We start from the raw sequence: 20,489 nt of genomic DNA on the forward strand, positions 1-20,489 counted from the left end.
GTTGACGTGCATGGACATGAAAAACATGGTCAGAAATAATTCTCATCTGAGAAACCAAGGACAAGGCAGAGAACGCTCATGAAAGCAGTTCTGGGATTCAGAGGAGTGTTGGATGAAGCTGGGAATATGTCAGGACCGAGTAACAGAGGCCCTAGGACTCTGTGTTGGAGAAAGAGTGAAATCAAATCAGGAACAGACAGGGGAGACCCAGATAATGACCCAGAATAGTTCTACAGTATCTGCAGTTTACCTGCATTGGATGGCAATTGACTGATTGTGTCTTGTCCTTCTTTGAGTTCCAGGGCCTTGGCAGACAGAAACTTTATTTGTATTTTAGAAAGAATTGTGCTCGATGTATTACCTACCCAGGAACAATTATACCCTTAAACAAATATTGGGCATTATAATTTAAATGTGTTTTTTATATATTACGATATTATAATTGATTATCATAACTCTGTAAATCATTACTGTTATTATTACTAACAATAGTGACAAAACAAACTTAAGGAGGCTAAGTGAACTGACCAGGGTCACACTCTAGTATGTGCTAGAGCTGTGAGCAAACCTTCTGACTCCAAGCTCTTTTTATGTGTGAAATCAGCCTGCAAAGCTTTGTTTCCCACAAAGTATATTTCAGGCATCATTTAGTAGGTTGGGGGAGGAGAGTCATTTTGTAGGTAGAGAGGGTCTTCCTTGGTGCTCTGAAATCAAAACAATGAATGGATGATTTATTCATTTGTTTACTTGTTCATTCCTTTATTCCCAGCTGAAATCCCAAGTCACATGTAAGACTGTTTGTTCCAGAGTCCAGACATTCTGAGCACCAAGTCAAAGAAAGGAGCCAAAGAGGTGACCAAGAAGGAGCCACAACAGCAGCAAGAACAGTAACATAAGAGAAAAAAACAGGAGAATGGGACCTCAAAAGCTGAGAGAGAGAGTTTCAAAAGACAGAAGCAGAGAAGGGTGTCAATGATGCTGAGAGTCAAATAAAATTAAAACAAAACAGTGCGTATTGGATTTGGCAACATGGAAGCAATTCTTGGTTTTAGAGAAAAGCTTCTGTAAATGTTTTTGGTCAGAAGTCAAACTACAGTGGATTAAGGAGTGCAGGGCTTTGTTCGAGAAGGCACTGTAGATGCAAGCTACTGTTTCCAGTGCCTTGACTATCAGTAGGAGAGGTCTACAGTGGCGGTTAGGGTGCTCCATGCTGCCCGGACCCAGAGCCAGGTCAGCTTTGGTGACTTCATACCTGGGTATGGAAAAAAAGCTGTTAGATTGTTATATATACACAAAAAAGTTTTTTAAAGATTTATTTATTTATTTTAGAAAGGGAGGGGAGGGGCAGAGGGAAAGGGAGAGAGAGAATCTCTAGCAGACTCCCTGCTAAGCGCAGAGCTGGATCTCAGGACCCTGAGAAAATGACCTGGGCCAAAACCAAGAGTCGGATGCTCAACAGACTGAGCCACCCAGATGCCCCCCAAAAATGTTTTTTAAATATAAAACTTGCTTTTAGCTGAATTTCAAATGTCTTTATTGTAAATAAACATTTTAGAAAGCAAGTTATTTTCTATACCTTTGTATTATAAAGAATTTTGTCATATAAGAGCAAATTTTTCTGGATACAGTTTTCTTAAAACATGGTCATTGGTTCTCTTTGCTTCATTCTTAAATGTCAGTTGATTTTAAACAGTCTTAAAGAGCAGATTATTTTTTCCTATGAACCTTTATTTTTCTATATCACAAAGGATCAGGTAACAGGAACACAACACAGGGTGAGGACCTACAGCATTTTATGAGATGAATTCCGAAGCAGCAGAAAATAAAATTATCAGTGAGTAATGAAATAGAAAGAGAGAAATATGGATCTGTAGTTGCTGTTCAGAGACTCAGAAATCGAATCATCACAACTTAAGTGAAACAAATAAATCTTAATGAGTCATCTAGCATCCCCTCGAGGTTTCATTACCTAAATATTTAAAAGCAGGTAACTTCAGCACCTCTACAACAGTCTTTTTTTTTTTTTTTTCTGGCCTGAAGTGTTGGGAGAATCTAATACCTGTTCTTTTCCTGCCTAAAATATTGGAAGATTATAACATAAGCTTATAATACAACCACATTTGATGTACATCCTCCATGATGGTTCATTGGTCTGTGGAGGAGCGGGTAACATCTTTTGAATGTAAACTCTTAAAGGACAGAGATGGTTTCTTTACATAAGTGTCCAGCATGTGCAAATCCCAGAAAAGTTACGCAGTAAATACATTGACATGAAAACTTCTTTATAAGGTCGTCCTGATTTTCCATATCTACCTTTCTTAAAATACTGTGTGATTTTTTGAGATTATTTTGCCACCCATTTTATTTTACTCATAATGTACTAAATCTACATGCAACCTAAATCTAATTATGAGTAAATAGGTTAAATTATTTACCTGTAATGTGCAGTGAAATTCTGAGCTAACTCTGGAAAATCATTCTGATTTCTTTTACTTGCAGATGTTAGATCTTTTGGTGGAAAACACATGATTATGTTAGAAGCGGGAATTCCTGTTGACACACTAGTTACAGTGGGGGTTAGTGACCAGTGCTGGAAAGATGCTGCTTTGATTCTGCCAGGAAAGGAGCCAGGTGAGAAAGGAGAGAAAAATAGAAATTGATAAAGCACAGAACTTGAACAAAATCAAGAACTTAGGGGAAAGAATTAGCCATTGCCAAGAGGGATATATGCTTCTCTGAGAGAAAGAAGAAGGGGAGAAATGAATTCACAGAAACCCAGTTTCGTGAAGGATGGGAAAGAGACAGTTATAAATAACCCAGAATTTCTTAACATCTCTGTAGGCCACTGGCAAGTAGAGGCCTAATGGTGGAATTTGAGGGGTTTGGGGAAAAAAGGCAAGTTTAGAGAAGTTGTTTTACATGATGCAACAGACTCTTGGAGAAAAATTTTCCAGCAGTAGAAAAGGTCCAGCTAAGCTAGCAAAGCAGGACACAAACCATTCAGGATGGTGTTGCGATTGGAACCATTAGCTTTTATAAATGTATCCAAAGGCAGAAACCGAAACCCTAACCCCAGATTAGGGATTACCAAATTGCTTGTAGTAAAATGGACGGAAGTGTGAACTTTCATCAACATTCAATTTATGTGAACAATCCACTGCAGGCACTCAGTGTATATGCCTGGAATGAGTGAAGGAACAAATGAATGAATAAATATATGCATTATATATGTTGTGTTCTCTCTGGGAGTTCATTATCAAGATGACCACAATAGCCTATTATTTTGGCTTCTTATTGAGAATGGCTGCATAGAAAGATATGCCAACATTTTGCAGAATCGGTGGCCATCTGGAGAGAAATAGTCACTGTTTTTTTTTTTTTAATAGTCACTATTTCTTAATGGGAGAATTCTAGATATGTATGGTTATAATTTTGGAAATTACTAAAACCTTCATTGCAGTTAGAACTTCTCTCCTTCTGGACTCAATTGTCTTATCTAAGAAAGGCAGCTGATAATATTGATAATTTGTGCTATTTCCAGGCACTATTCTAAACATTTCACTTATAGTATTTCATGTAATTTTCACAATAACCCTAAAAGGTAGGTATTACATTCACCTCTATTTTATAGGTGAGAAAGCTAAGGAATAGAGCAGTTAAGAAAGTCAAATTCATTTGTCAAAAAAATAAAGGAGCCAGTTTTCAAACCCAGATCATCTGACTTTCAAGCCTACAGACCCAAGAACTGTGGTAAATATCTATTTACATACTTAAAATAGTTCCTTTGGAATTCTGAAATTTAAAAGGTCATTGGAGCATAAAACTATAGCCATCAAGGATTTATAAGAAAGTCTTCAATATCCACCAAATTCAGAAAAAACTAACTTCTCAAGGGGATAAAAGTAAAAAGAAAGACACTTGAATGGGATCAGAGGCAACTGAAGTCATGGTTGCTTGTTGGGAATCTTTCTTCTTGCTTTTCAAACCAAAATGCACAGAGCCCAGCAATGAAAGGATGTGCCAAGGTATCCTCAAATTCACAGCATAAACATCACACAAGCTTTTGCAACATGGTTTCCCCCTAGACAGTTATGATGATATAAAAAAATTATCTTTTTATTGAAACATAAAACCAGTATATCTTTAATAAATTAAAATTTAGGATTAACAAAACTTTCCATGATCTTATGCTGTGTCCCCAGCTTTCCAAGGATGGGTTGTACCTTTCTTCTTCCATTAAAAGCATACTGTTGAAAAATTTGAAAAGCACTGTTCAAGGGCAATAAATATGTATAGCAAATTTATCTAGGAATTAAAGATGAAATAATTCTATCTTTAGGAAAAATATTTTAGGAGCCACGAAGAATTTTAAAACCTGGAGGCTGTAGCTCCTTCATCTCTGCTTCTTGGTGGGTAGAATTATCCATGAGCTGGAAGGGCTTCAGTGTGCATTATAGGAAAGGGGGTGCAGAGTCCAGATCATTGTAATAATTAATTTGCCATCGCTACTCTGTATGAGAATACAAGCGCAGAAAGAGAGACTGAGACGTAATTGCTGACAAATATGCTCTGTGTACTGAAAACCAGAAAATTTGCAGCTGCCGCCCAGACTGCCCCATTGTGCAGACTGACAATGAGCCACAAAAGGGACATGAGGTAAATGTAGGGTGTACGCTGCAAGCCATTTTGATGAAATATCTGGGGGACAATTTAATATGAAATATCAGCTGGTAGGAGAGAGCAGCTGCCTATTTTGAGGGATGACTCAAGCTAAAAACTTTAGCTCCTATTTTATGATGAAAGATTGCCAATATATAAACCTTCATTTGGGGAAGGCTGGGGAAAGTGCTGGGTTTGCATGTGTAATGGGCATGCATGCGAACTTCCAAAGATCTAAAGCAACTGTTTTTCCGAATCTTGTCAGAAGTCACAACTTATTTGGAAATCCAGTATGCAGAAACTTCCTTAGGTGACTTATCTTTATTGCTAAGTCTTTCTATATACATAGCTTGGACTCTCAGAGACAGAAATCTCAATTTCTCTTATTTAGACCACTATAATCCTCTGGTTCCAGCCTCACATGAACCTCAGTTGTGGAGTGACTGGATATATCCAATTCCTGTACTTTTTTGAGATGTTTGCAGCACAAATGAACTTGCCTGTGGCTCGAGCCACTACCAGCTTAGCTTGGTGCTTTCTGTGGCTTATGGAATTGATTACTTCTTAGCTTCTAGAATTTTGTTGCTGTCACCTCCGCTTTTGGTCTTTCTGTTCCTGTGGGTAAAAACATATCTGTCTGTTTGATCCACCAATGTTACCTAGAAGTTCTGCTAATTTTTAATGGAAAATATTTGAACAAGAGAAATTGGTTTTAAATGTTGAAATTCTGAATATTTGGACAGTAATAAAAGAGGGAATTTGAAGACTAAAGACCTTAGAGTTCATCAAATTCCACTGTACCTAAGCAGAAATTAAGCCATCCAGTTTTTTTTATGAGTCTCAGATTCTTGTGGCATGTGAGATTTATAGAGTTGCCTCTGTTTTCACGTTAGGATTTTTCAACCCCTTCAAAAATTCATTTCTCTCTGAATTTGGCCTCTGTGACTCCTTCCTATTGAGCGTCTGGCTGGCAAGGCTGTGGGCTGGCCCAGTACTCAGGCCCAACCCCACCAGCATCCGGAAATTCCAGATGGCTGTGCATCAGCCACTGCCTGAGGAGCTGGCCAAGCATGCTGTATCAGAGGGTGCCAAGGTTGTCACCTAGTATACCAGCTCTAAGTGACCCAGACCTAACATGCATAAAGGGTGAACTGCTGGAAAAAAAAAAAAAGAAAGAAAAGAAAAAAAGAAAGAAAGAAAGAAAGAAAAGAAAGAAAGAAAGAAAGAAAGAAAGAAAGAAAGAAAGAAAGAAAGAAAGAAAGAAAGAAAGAAAGAAAGAAAGAGGAAGGGGCTAAGAGAATCTCAAGCAGGCTCCATCGCTCAGCATGGAGTCCAACATGGGGCTGATCTCAAGACCCTGAGATCACGACCTGAGCCGAAATCAAGAGTTGGACGCTTAACTGACTGAGCCACGCAAGGGCTCCCAGCCATTGTCACTTCAGAATCAAGTGTGTTCACAAGCGTCCCTGGTAGCTGAGATAATTTGACTATTTTCCCATTGTCTCCTTCCAGCCTTTTGTGCATGAAGTGCAAGCTCTCTTCCAATCTTTGTTCCTCCCTCCCACGTCCCTTCTTCTTTCCTTCCTCTATGCCTCCCTCTCTCTGTGTTTCTTTCTTTCTATCAAATTGATATAGATCATATTCTGTTGTGCACACATTTTGTTCCTTTTTCTACCAAACCATTTTCCACTACCATCAACCCTTTAGTGAGAATACTATTTTAATGACACAATCGTTTTATTTCATACATTCCTTTCCCCTCCCACTTTCAGCCATGCACGTTTGCTCCCCCACTGTTGCTTGCTTCCTGCCTCCTTGACAAGGAAGCTTCTTCCCTCTTCAAGTGTACACTTTCACTCTTGATTCCATAGTCTGCAAACTTCTCCTTCTCTTGGCCTTAATCCTCCTTTTCTTTCTACTCTTTGATCTCTCAGTCTCTACAACACCTGACCCTTTGCCTACTAATCTTAGGTACCTTCTCATCAACAAAAAACAAAACAAAACAAAACTCAAAAACCCTTTGACTTTCTGTCCCCTCCGAGCATTGTTCTAAGTCCTTTTCTCACAACTGACACGCACCTGATCTCATTTTCCGATCACCCCAACTACTCTTTAAACTCTCAATCAAACGTTTGTTGTCTCCACTCAATTTAAAATGAATTCAAAGGCAACCAGAAACTTCCTAATAGGGCCAGGAGCCTGCACCTGGCCAGTGGTCTTTCAACGGTCTTCCTTTTCCTCAGCATTCTTCAAAATACTGTGATCCTTGGCTCTGTGACTTGTGTTGCTAGCTCTCTGACTGCCCCTCACTGCCTTACATCTTCTTTACTATCTCCCATTTTAATTTCTATTCCATTCTGCTTATACTTAGCTTTTTCCTGTGGCAACCAAGTAAAGTGTCATGAAAATTTCTGAACTTGAATTCTAGTCCTCCCATCGGGGTCTAGTGCTCTGTTTACTATTATCTTCTACTTGCTACCAATTGTAGTTAGAATGAGAAGTAGGTATCCATATAAGTTGACTGATGCATATCTGCAATTAAATACCTTTCAATTTTGTGAAACTGATCTATCCATATACTGTATATCTGTTTATCTCTCTCTCTCTAACAAGAGCGAGAAAAGCAGCCTGAAGGCTAGCAAATATAACTAAAAAAAGAAAATTGATGAGACTCAAAGGGCTTATTCAACACAAAATTTTAAATGTATGCAAAAGGAAGGGCACGAATAAGGGCTACCAAAAAAATTCTTTAGCAAATAGATTCTAAGACATGTTTGTGTAATATACAGATGAAATAATTAGTGAATCCCTTATGAACGTATAGATTTGTGAAAGTCTATCTAAAAATAAAGTGAAAGATAAAATTCATTTAAAATACAGTAAGCAGTTTAGAGTCAAGTTTATGAGATAAATTATATTTCTCTTAAGTTTGCCCTACCAGACAAAATAGGCCTTAATTTAATACCTAGTTGAGTCTATGTTATTGAGTGGGTAGAGTACATGCCAACTAGGTCCTAGGTAAAATCTGTCTCACCGCCCCCTGTAATGACATCTGCCTACAAATTAAATTTTGTGGCCATAAAATAAAGAATGTAGTTGAAAGGCTTATGCCCAAATGTTTCTGACTCGTAAGTAAAAGTATGAGTACTTATGTCTTGGAACGTTGTCTTAGAAAGGAGGATAAAATTGTTTACAGTTCAGGGTCTGGTCTAAAGAGTTAGCATTTAGAGTATGGCCTTCAGGGACGATTAACCATCCTTGTTCTCAAGGGTTTCTGTTTTCTTCAATCTTTTAACAAATCTCTTTGGAAAAATATATTCAACAATACCCGGTAGTCCTTTGCCATTATTATTTCTTGTCATTCGTTTTTCTTGATAAAGAGCCACTTTGTGTCTTCATACGTTGAAGGGTATAGTTCACCCCAGCAAGTACATATAACAAAGCCTATACAGAAGCCTATAACATAACTTAATCAAAAGAACATTGAGAGGAAAAAACGTGCTTCCGGGGTTGAAATTGTATTAAATTTATCTTAAATATTTATTTACTTCAAAGCAAGTTGAAGACAAATACCAGAATCTGTCCAGTTCTGGCTTTTAAATGCTCGCTATGCACCAGCTGATGCTCATGAATGCTCAACCCTACACTTCTTTTTAGATCCAAGACCGATCCTGGGCAGGGAGAAAAAATGGAGGGTGAGGAAACATTGTCGGAGCTGTGATGGGTGACCTGACATCAGAGTGCAGGAACCGCTACTCCAGAGCCGACCTTGTGCCTTATAGCTGATCCCCTGGTTTGGTGTCCTGTACCTAACCATGTGTCTCAGGATCCTGCCTCATCTCCTAGAGGGGAATTGTCACGTTCATTAATTCATTTGTTGACTCACTCAGTAAATATTCACAGTGCTTAATGTGTGCCAGATGCTAGGTTATTTGCTATAATAGAAAGATGAAGAGGTGTCTAATTGACAGAAGTCTAAATAAGTAATTCACAGATCGTAGATGACCTTACACCTTTTTGGCATTCTCCTACCACCAGTCCCACTGTGTCCTACCTAGGTGATACCCATCCCAAATTTGTACTTCTTCTTTCTATGTCCCAAACCCTTTAATGATGGATGTCAATAGAAATTGGAACCCAATTGAATATATATTCTTTAATTGACTAGTTATTCCCTGTGAATGTGTGATTTTTTTGGAAGAAGTGAAAATCTAAGAGACTAATAACAAGAATAATAACTTCATGATTGAGGTCGTCTAAGAGACAAGAATAACCCACTGAAGCAGTAAAGATGGGCACACATGGCTTTTTCTCTCATTTTCTTTTCTGTTCTTAATCTTAGTTCCTGGTACCTGGTTTTCCTTCCTCTTACATAGATTCCCCATGTCTTCATGCATTTTATTACTAACCACAGCATGTCCACTCAAGTATGCCAAGATACAAATACGAAACTTTTCTCCATCTTGCTCTTTTTAATACCTATGATGGCACCATAGGGAAAACTCTACTCTGTCAATGTTAGGTCTGTCACTTTTTAAAGTTTACTTGGTTGAAATATTGCAATATTTTTTTCTGACAAATTTTAGTTTTCAAATTCATCAGAAAAAATTGAAAATTAACAAAATTAGGGGGAAAATTACCATTCTACTTAGTTTCCCTATAAAAGTATAAATTTCATTAATATTTTGATACATTTGCTTTTAAACCTCAAAAGGTAGGATTTTTCTAAACAAAAACATGGTCTTTTTTTATACACTATTTGCTATGTCATATCTTCACTTACTATATTTTTCACATCATTAAGTAATCTTTTAGATGTCATTTTAATAGTATAAAATTCTTGAATAATTAGCTAATTCCATTTCCTAACTAATGTTTATTAAATTTTCTATTTAATTGTCTATTTCTATCTATATCTTTTAGACATCACTCCCCATCCCATCTCAGTTTGGTAGTCTTTTGGGATGGTCATTTGATCCAACGCTGCCCAATAAGATATAAGCAGAAGCGTACTAAGTAGTGCGTCTAAATAAAAACAAACCAAATCAGGGCATTACGGGCCTTTTGTCTTGTATCTTTCTCCTTTATTTCCGTCATAAATATGGATGTGATGCCTAGAGATGTACCCGCCAACTTGCAAGCCTGCAGAAGGACGCCACACCGTAAGGAAGGTGAGGTTCAATACTAAGTAGCTCTCAACCAGAATTCCCCCATGCATCCTGTAGCTAGGAAATACAATCCTTTTCTTTTTCTTTTTTTTTATTATGTTCGGTTAGCCCACATATGGTACATCATTAGTTTTTGATGTGGTGTCCAACAATTTATTAGTTACATAGAACCCCCAGTACCCCTCACCCAGCCACCCCATCCCACCACTGCCCCCCTCCCTTCTGAAACCGTCAGTTTGTTTCCAGGAGTCCAGAGTCTCTCGTGATTTGTCTCGCTCACAATCCTTTTCTAATTTAATTTTGTTAAAATGTTCCACGTAACTCTGTTTTCATTCTTCTCCTTGAGTGGTGGCTCAGTAGAATGCAAGTATTTTTAGACTTTACTATTTAAAAATGTGTTTATTTACCACTCAATTATAAGACAAAGAGCTCAAACAAAACATGGTCAAAGATTTAAATAGACTGTCTCCACAAAAAGAAAAGAAAAAGAAGATATGCGAATTGCTAATAACAATATAAGAACATAAGATGTTGAATCTCATTAGTAATTAGGAAAATGCAAAATCAAATCACAATGAAATGTACAAGAATCACTAATAACTTCTCATCTATTAGAATGGCTATAATTAAAAAGACAGAAAATACCGTGCTGCTGAGGATATGGGAAACTGAGTCCTATTACATTACTGACAGGAATTGAACATAGCCACTTTGGAAAATAATTTGGCAGTTTCTTATAAAGTTAAACATAATTTACCAACTGACCCAGCAATTCCTCTCCTAGGAATCTATCAAGGAAATGAAAACGTATATTCACACAAAGACATGTATATAGAAGCATTGTTCATCTAACCCCAGAGTGAAAATTATCCGCATGTCCATCAACTGGTATGTGAATAAACAAAAAATATATATACTGTATCCATTCAATGAAGTCTGTGCAGCACTAAAAAAGGAGATACTGTTACATGTCACGGGGTGGATGAATCCCCAAAACAGTGAATGAAGCCAGTGCAATAGTCTACATATTGTATGATCTCATGTATATAAAATGTTAAGAGGCAAACTGATAGAGACAAGACAGACTGGTGGATGCCGAGGCTGGGTGTAGGAACTGGCTTTAACCGCAAAAGGAATTGGCAGACTTTGGGAGGTGATAGAAATGTTTGAAAACATGATTGTGGTACTGATTGTGCAACTATAAATTACTAAAATCATTAAGCTACCCACTCACATTGGGCGAATTTTATGGTATGTAAGCTATACCTCAATAAAGCTGGGTTTTTTTTTAAAGATTTTATTTATTTATTTGACAGAGAGAGTTTTTAAAATATTTCTGAACACTCTCATTACAAGTTGAGTATGCCAATTACATTATTTTGTGTTGTTAAAACATTAAAGTCAAATGGTCTAGATAAAATAATCTTGAGGCAGTTTAAAAACTTAAGCATGAGATACTATTTATGCTGCAAACGGGAATGATTCAGAAGAGAAGGAGGAAAAGAGCCCCTGCAAAGTATACAGGCCAACATATAAAAGGAGACCAAGAGAGGTCACTATCTCTTGGAAAGCCGAAAAGAGTTTTTGAAACCTTCCCAAATGGACAGATGTCCCAAGTCCTTGGTCTAAGAAGAGAACCATTTATTTTCATTCTTACCAAGCATGTTAGAGAGTTCCCAACATTTGTTTCTTATTAATTTACCTCTCTATGAAGTGTTAACAATCTCCACTTTGCAGACGAGAAAACTGAGACTCAGTCTCGGCCCCTCCCCAGCAGCCAGAAAGGGCGGAACAGAGCCTCAGAGCCAATCCAGTGTACTTCCAGACTGAAGCTCTCACCGTTAACCTTATAATGTGTTGCTTCAATCTCCCTCACCCATCCCAGAGCCCCAGTGCTTAAAAGAGCAAAGGCACTTAAATAGTAACTAATAGGGGCGCCTGGGTGGCTCAGTCGTTAAGCATCTGCCTTCGGCTCAGGTCATGGTCCCAGGGTCCTGGGATCGAGCCCCGCATCGGGCTCCCTGCTTCGCGGGGAGCCTGCTTCTCCCTCTCCCTCTACTGTTCCCCCTGCTTGTGCTCTCTTGCTCTGTCAAATAAATAAATAAATAAAATCTTAAAAAAAAAAACCCAGTAACTAATATTTCTCAGATAAATTTCAGTCTCCATACATATGGAGGTAATTAATTATATTGTGTTCTTAATAATCTTGTAGAAATAGGCTGAAATTATTAACCTTAATATTTTTCTTAAGATACATAGGGTTTCTTCCATTTTCAATTATTCACACTAATGGGAGTGTTTTATAATGTGGGTCCTCCAGAAATCATTCTTGTTTTGTTGTTGTTTTTACAGTGTTCTGGATTTTAGATCCTAACTCCTACTCCCTTACAAGGTTAACCATTTTGATTTAGGAATGCACAATTGCATTCTTTCCCAAACTCCATCTCTACATTTCTAGAATTCTAGTATCCATTTCTCCCTGGGAGTCCAGACAGAAGATCAACATTTCCACCAAATGTTCTCTTCTTCCTCATTTTCTTGTCTACCTTACTAAGAATAATATCTTCCCTGTCACTCAGACTTAGAAATCTGATAACCATGTCCAGTAATTGCCCAATTCCTATCATTTCTGCCACCACAACATCCCTCAGACCATGTACATCTGATTCTTGCATGTAACCCTTTTGTCCTTCACAAAACATCTCATCTCACCGGGTCCCTATTACAAAGCAATTGATCCCTGGTTGTCAACTTTGTTTTTTTTTGTCCCATAAAGAATTTCCTCAAGGGGAGTTTCTTAATATCTCATTAACTCCAACTTGGTTACCTCTGAACATGGCTGGTTATGACTCAAAATGAAACCAGAGTGTGAAACATGCAACCAACACAGTTGCGACCACAAATCAAAATGTCAAATGTCAAGAAATTCACATAACCTGTGCTGTGTATCTGACACAGTTTACTGTTGTCGTTTGAATTTTTTCGGTTTCGTTGGGGAAGAGCAGAAAGCTTTTGATTAAAGCTATTACATTGTGAGCCAGTTATGGATGACAGAAAAATACAGGGAATCAGGAGTAAATGTCTGGAAATGAATTAGAAATACCTACTTGGCATATGTATATACTTGGGGATGTTGGATGGCATGCTAGAGAATTTGGACTTATTTCTACATAATAAATGTAATAAAAATGTAAGAAGTTATTTTGTAGAACATTTAATGGTGATTATTTTGCTTTTATGTGTAGAAGTATATTTCCATTTGAAAAGCCGTCATTTTACTCCAGAGAGCTGGAAATCAAATTATTTAGAAAAATGAAACCTCAGAATTAATATTTAAGACATAAAAACGATAAACACAGAGTTCAGATTTTCAAAAGATTGATCTATTACAAAATTTAGTTTACTAACTTATTTATACATATACAACCCACAGAAACACTACGCTCCTGTAACCAGATTCACAAATAAAGTTTGGGTAGCCTAGAACACTCAGAGCTTCCATTGTCATATCCCTTGAACATCTTAGAATTTCATTTTACTGGGCTTTTTTGTTTTTTTGTTTGAGAACGAGAGAGAGATGGAGGAAAGGGGGCAGAGGGAGAGAGAGAATCTTAAGCAGTCTCCACACTCAGTGCAGAGCCCGACACGGGGCTCAATCTCACAAGCCTGAGATCATGACCTGACCCGACATCAAGAGTTGAGCGCTTAACCGACTAAGCCACTCAGGCACCCCTCATTTTACTGGGCTTTTTAGGGGCAAAAATCATATTAAGTTTTCTCCAAAATTCTGCCTCTGTGCCTTTACAATGTATTATTAGCTTGTTCATTGAAGAATGTGTTTTATTTTCCAGGTGTGTATATGAATTCACTTCTCAGCAGTGGATTTATCTTGGTTTTTTCTATCTCGTCTCATCCTGGTGGAGTTCTGCATTGCTTTATCGAGGGTAGGATATCATTCTCCTGGTGCATGAACCGGCAGCCATTCTATTGTTAAGCTTTCTTCAGCTTTTTGGTAACTTCCATTACATACTTATCACACCAATTTGTTCTTCTGCATTCCAATACTTTTTGTAATTTAAGTATTAAGACGAAACAACTTTGACATACTATGAAAATAATGACTATTACAAAATCATGACTGCAGTTATTATGAATACTAATAGCTTTGACTGCTATTATAGCCACTTTAGCCTTTACTGGAACACTTTGGATTGCTTCTAAGAGTTTATTAACATATTAACAAACTTAAAATAACATACTGGGTACTTACTTGGTGCCAAGCATTGGGTTAGACCCAAGGAAATTCAGAAACAAAGAAGACACACACATTTACCACAGAGAGGATAAAATATAGTAAGTCTTTTTTTAAATAATTATGTGAACTAACCAAAGATCATCCACTTATTTATTTTTTCTCTTTTTGCTACAGACCTAATAAATGATCGGTTGTTTATTGTCACATGGAGGCATATAAACAGAGACAACTCTCTGAATTCACTGCTCTTAGTGATCTAGTAATATACAATAAGGGGAATGAATTACAGCTAGAATTCAGAATTTTAGAATTTCAAAAATGCCTTTTAAGTGCATTATCTCAGTTGCTCTTCATAAACTGCAAGTTAAAGAAAACAGATCTTTTTCACATGCTTTACTAGTGAGACAAAAGTTAGTTACAGAGGCCAATATTACTTGTTTAAAGATATACAAATATAAGCCCCCAAATAATTTTATTCCAAGAGATTATATGGGAGTTGGTAGTTATACAAGATAGACATTTAATAAATATATATTGAATGAATAATATGCTTTTGATATTTGATGCCACAATTTCATCCAAATTCATTATGTTTACATGAGGTCTGCCTAGTTGAAAGGTTTTTCATCCACGACCAATTAAAAATAGGGCAAATCAGGTACAATAAAATATAAGGGTTTCAATAGGGAAACATTTTTAAGTTACACTGTTAAGTCCAGATCAAAATACTGTCTGATAAAAAATCATAATTAGATTCTTCTCACAATCACAGAAATACATAAATATTTATGGAAATTGCTCATCAGAGTTACCATACAACAGAACCCTGCCATACCATTGTTTCTCCTTTTTCCTCTGTAATCTATAATGAGAGGAACTTTCATCACAATGTTGTTTTAGAAAATTGGAATTATATTAGACAATGTATAAAATATCATCAAGCCATACAGTCAGTGTTCTAGGATATTTATTCTTAATGTGCTAGGCTTCTGCATCTGTTAATTCCCAGTTGGTTACTTGGAATTCTTTCTGCTTCTGCCAAACATCAATTACCAAGGCTTCTTTTTTTTTTCTTTTTTAAATTTTTTATTGTTATGTTAATCACCATACATTACATCATTAGTTTTTGATGTAGTGTTCCATGAGTCATTGTTTGTGCATAACACCCAGTGCTCCATGCAGACTGTGCCCTCTTTAATACCCATCACCAGGCTAACCCATCCCCCCACCCCCTCCCCTCTAGAACCCTCAGTTTGTTTTTCAGAGTCCATCGTCTCTCATGGTTCGTCTCCCCCTCTGACTTACTCCCCTTCATTCTTCCCCTCCTGTTATCTTCTTCTTTTTTTTCTTAACATATATTGCATTATTTGTTTCAGAGGTACAGATCCGTGATTCAACAGTCTTGCTCACCATAGCACATACCCTCCCCAGTGTCTATCACCCAGCCACCCCATCCCTCCCCCCCCCCCACCACTCCAGCAAAGCTCAGTTTGTTTCCTGAGGGTAAAAATTCCTCATATCAGCGAGGTCATATGATACATGTTTTCCTCTGATTGACTTATTTCACTCAGCATAACACCCTCCAGTTCCATCCATGTCATTGCAAATGGCAAGATCTCATTCCCTTTGATGGCTGCATAATATTCCATTGTGTATATATACCACTTCTTCTTTATTCATTCATCTGTCGATGGACATCTTGGCTCTTTCCACAGTTTGGCTATTGTGGACATTGCTGCTATAAACATTGGGGTGCACGTACTCCTTCGGATCCCTACATTTGTATCTTTGTGGTAAATACCCAGTAGTGCAATTGCTGGATCGTATCGTAGCTCTATTTTCAACTGTTTGAGGAACCTCCATACTGTTTTCCAGAGGGGTTGCACCAGCTTGCATTCCCACCAACAGTGTAGGTGGGCTCCCCTTTCTCTGCATCCCTGCCAACATCTGTCGTTTCCTGACTTGTTAATTTTAGCCATTCTGACTGGTGTGAGGTGGTATCTCATTGAGGTTTTGATTTGGATTTCCCTGATGCTGAGCGATGTTGCGCACTTTTTCATGTGTCTGTTGGCCATTTGGATGTCTTCTTTGGAAAAATGTCTGTTCATGTCATCTGCCCATTTCTTGATTGAATTATTTGTTCTTTGGGTGTTGAGTTTGATAAGTTCTTTATAGATTTTGGATACTAGCCCTTTATCTGATATGTCATTTGCAAATATTTTCTCCCATTCTGTCAGTTGTCTTTTGGTTTTGTGGACTGTATCTTTTGCTGTGCAAAAGCTTTTTATCTTGATGAAATCCCAATAGTTCATTTTTGCCCTGGCTTCCCTTGCCTTTGGCGATGTTTCTAGGAAGAAGTTGCTGCGGCTGAGGTCGAAGAGGTTAGTGCCTGTGTTCTTCTGTAGGATTTTGATGAACTCCTGTCTCACGTTTAGGTCTTTCAACCATTTGGAGTCTATTTTGGTGTGTGGTGTAAGGAAATGGTCCAGTTTCATTCTTCTGCATGTGGCTGTCCAATTTTCCCAACACCATTTGTGAGGAGACTGTCTTTTTTCCATTGGACATTCTTTCCTGCTTTGTCAAAGATTAGTTGACCATAGAGTTGAGGGTCCATTTCTGGGCTCTCGATTCTGTTCCATTGATCGATGTGTCTGTTTCTGTGCCAGTACCATACTGTCTTGATGATGACAGCTTTGTAATAGAGCTGGAAGTCCGGACTTGTGATGCTGCCAGGTTTTCTTTTCTTTTTCAACATTCCTCTGGCTATTCGGGGTCTCTTCTGGTTCCATACAAATTTTAGGATTATTTGTTTCATTTCTTTGAAAAAAGTGGTTGGTATTCTGATGGGGATTGCATTGAATGTGTAGGTTGCTCTAGGTAGCATTGACATCTTCACAATGTTTGTTCTTCTAATCCATGATTGGAAGAACGTTTTTCCATTTCTTTGTGTCTTCTTCAATTTCTTTCATGAGTATTTTATAGTTTTCTGAGTACAGATCCTTTGCCTCTTTGGTTAAATTTATTCCTAGGTATCTTATGGTTTTGGGTGCAATTGTGAATGGGATCGACTCCTTGATTTGTCTCTCTTCTGGTGTTGTTGTTGGTGTATAGGAATGCCACTGATTTCTGTGCATTGATTTTATAGCCTGCTACTTGACTGAATTTCCTGTATGAGTTCTAGCAGTTTTGGGGTGAGGTCTTTTGGGTTTTCCACATAAAGTATCATATCATCTGCAAAGAGTGAGAGTTTGACTTCCTCTTTGCCAATTTGGATGCCTTTGATTTCTTTTTGTTGTCTGATTGCTGTGGCTAGGACTTCTAATACTATGTTGAATAGCAGTGGTGAGAATGGACATCCCTGCCGTGTTCCTGACCTTCGGGGAAAAGCTCTCAGCTTTTCCCCATTGAGAATGATATTCGCTGTAGGTTTTTCATTGATGGTTTTTATGATATTGAGGTATGTACCCTCTATCCCTATACTCTGAAGAGTTTTGATCAAGAAGGGATGCTGTACTTTGTCAAATGCTTTTTCTGCATCTATTGAGAAGATCACATGACTCTTGTTCTTTCTTTTGTTAATGTATTGTATCACGTTGATTGATTTGCGGATGTTGAACCAACCTTGCAGCCCAGGGATAAACCCCACTTGGTCATGGTGAATAATCCTTTTAATGTAGCTGTTGGATCCTATTGGCTAGTATTTTGGTGAGAATTTTTGCATCCGTGTTCATCAAGGATATTGGTCTGTAATTCTCCTTTTAGATGGGGTCTTTGTCTGGTTTGGGGATCAAGGTAATGGTGGCCTCATAAAATGAGTTTGGAAGTTTTCCTTCCATTTCTATTTTTTGGAACAGTTTCAGGAGAATAGGTATTAATTCTTCTTTAAATGTCTGATAGAATTCCCCTGGGAAGCCATCTGGCCCTGGGCTTTTGTTTGTTGGGAGATTTTTGATGACTGCTTCTATTTCCTTAGTGGTTATAGGTGTGTTCAGGTTTTCTATTTCTTCCTGGTTCAATTTTGGTAGTTGATACATCTCTAGGAATGCACCCATTTCTTCCAGGTTATCTAATTTGCTGGCATAGAGTTGCTCATCATATGTTCTTATAATTGTTTGTATTTCTTTGGTGTTGGTTGTGATCTCTCCTCTTTCATTCATGATTTTGTGGATTTGGGTCATTTCTCTTTTCTTTTGGATAAGTCTGGCCAGGGGTTTAGCAATCTTGTTCATTCTTTCAAAGAACCAGCTCCTAGTTTCGTTGATCTGTTCTACTGTTCTTTTGGTTTCTATTTCATTGATTTCTGCTCTGATCTTTATGATTTCTCTTCTCCTGCTGGGTTTAGGCTTTATTTGCTGTTCTTTCTCCAGCTCCTTTAGGTGTAGGGTTAGGTTGTGTATTTGAGACCTTTCTTGTTTCTTGAGAAAGGCTTGTATTGCTATATACTTTCCTCTCAGGACTGCCTTTGCTGTATCCCAAAGATTTTGAACAGTTGTGTTTTCATTTTCATTGGTTTCCATGAATTTTTTTAATTCTTCTTTAATTTCCTGGTTGACCCATTCATTCTTTAGAAGGATGCTCTTTAGCCTCCATGTATTTGAGTTCTTTCCAACTTTCCTCTTGTGATTGAGTTCTAGTTTCAAAGCATTGTGGTCTGAAAATATGCAGGGAATAGTCCCAATCTTTTGGTACCGGTTGAGACCTGATTTGTGACCTAGGATGTGATCAATTCTGGAGAATGTTCCATGGGCACTAGAGAAGAATGTGTATTCCGTTGCTTTGGGATGGAATGTTCTGACTATGTCTGTGAAGTCCATTTGGTCCAGTGTGTCATTTAAAGTCTTTATTTCCTGGTTGATCTTTGCTTAGATGATCTGCCCATTTCAGTCAGGGGGGTGTTAAAGTCCCTGACTATTATTGTATTGTTGTCAATGTGTTTCTTTGCTTTTGTTTTTAATTGCCTTATATAATTGGCTGCTCCCATGTTCGGGGCATAGATATTTACAATTGTTAGATCTTCTTGTTGGATGGACCCTTTCAGTAGGATATAGTGTCCTTCCTCATCTCTTATTACAGTCTTTGTTTTAAAATCTAATTTGTCTGACATAAGAATTGCCACCCCAGCTTTATTTTGATGTCCATTAGCATGGTAAATGGTTTTCCACCCCCTCACTTTCAATCTAGGGGTGTCTTTGGGTCTAAAATGAGTCTCTTGCAGACAGCATATCAATGGGTCTTGTTTTTTAATCCAATCTGATAGCCTGTGTCTTTTGATTGGGGCATTTAGCCCATTTACATTCAGGGTAACTATTGAAAGATACGAATGTAGTGCCATTGTATTTCCTGTAAGGTGACTGTGACTGTATATTGTCTGTGTTCCTTTCTGATCTATGCTGCTTTTAGGCTCTCTCTTTGCTTAGAGGACCCCTTTCAATATTTCTTTTAGGGCTGGTTTTGTGTTTGCAAATTCCTTTAGTTTTTGTTTGTCCTGGAAGCTTTTTACCTCTCCTTCTATTTTCAATGACCGCCTAGCTGGATATAATATTCTTGGCTGCATATTTTTCTCATTTAGTGATCTGAAGATATCATGCCAGTCCTTTCTGGCCTGCCAGGTCTCTGTGGGTAGGTCTGTTGCCAATCTAATGTTTCTACCATTGTAGGTTACATATCTCTTCTCCCGAGCTGCTTTCAGGATTTTCTCTTTGTCTCTGAGACTCGTAAGTTTTACTATTAGATGTCAGGGTGTTGACCTATTTTTGTTGATTTTGAGAGGGGTTCTCTGTGCTTCCTGGATTTTGATGCCTATTTCCTTCCCCACATGAGGGAAGTTCTCTGCTATAATTTGCTCCAATATACCTGCTGCCCCTCTCTCTTTCTTCTTCTTCTGGGATCCCAATTATTCTAATGTTGTTTCGTCTTATCGTATCACTTATCTCTCGAATTCTGCCCTCGTGATCCTGTAGTTGTTTCTCTCTCTTTTTCTCAGCCTCTTTATTTTCCATCATTTGGTCTTCTATATCGCTGATTCTCTCTTCTGCCTCATTTATCCTAGCAGTTAGTGCCCCCATTTTGGATTGCACCTCATCAATAGCCTTTTTGATTTCGATTTGGTTAGATTTTAGTTCTTTTATTTCTCCAGAAAGGGTTTCTCTAATAACTTCCACGCTTTTTTCAAGCCCAGCTAGTATCTTTAAAGTCATGATTCTGAACTCTAGGTCCGACATCGTACTAATGTCCGTATTGAGTAGGTCCCTGGCTGAAGGTACTACCTCTTGTTCTTTTTGCTGAGGTGATTTCTTTCATCTTGTCATTTTGTCCAGAGGAGAATAGATGAATGAGAGAACAAAATGCTAACAGGTTAACAACGTCCCCAGCAAATATACTCTATACAAATCAGAAAAGACCTGAAA

The 20,489-nt window shown here is 37.8% G+C and overlaps 1 protein-coding gene across 1 annotated transcript in view; it reads left to right on the top strand.

Moving 5' to 3' along the window:
* LOC112814350 (thioredoxin-like protein 1) overlaps positions 1-20,489 on the top strand; it is a 66,449-nt gene that overhangs the window by 3,312 nt on the left and 42,648 nt on the right. Inside the window, 2 exon segments of the mRNA XM_025859850.2 lie at positions 2,500-2,631; positions 5,553-5,763. Of these exon segments, the coding sequence (XP_025715635.1) occupies positions 2,500-2,631; positions 5,553-5,763 (343 nt within the window).

Source organism: Callorhinus ursinus, unplaced genomic scaffold, assembly GCF_003265705.2.
Source record: "Callorhinus ursinus isolate GAN/ISIS: 27379988/994484 unplaced genomic scaffold, GSC_fseal_2.0 scaffold6, whole genome shotgun sequence".
NCBI classification, from domain to species: domain Eukaryota; kingdom Metazoa; phylum Chordata; class Mammalia; order Carnivora; family Otariidae; genus Callorhinus; species Callorhinus ursinus.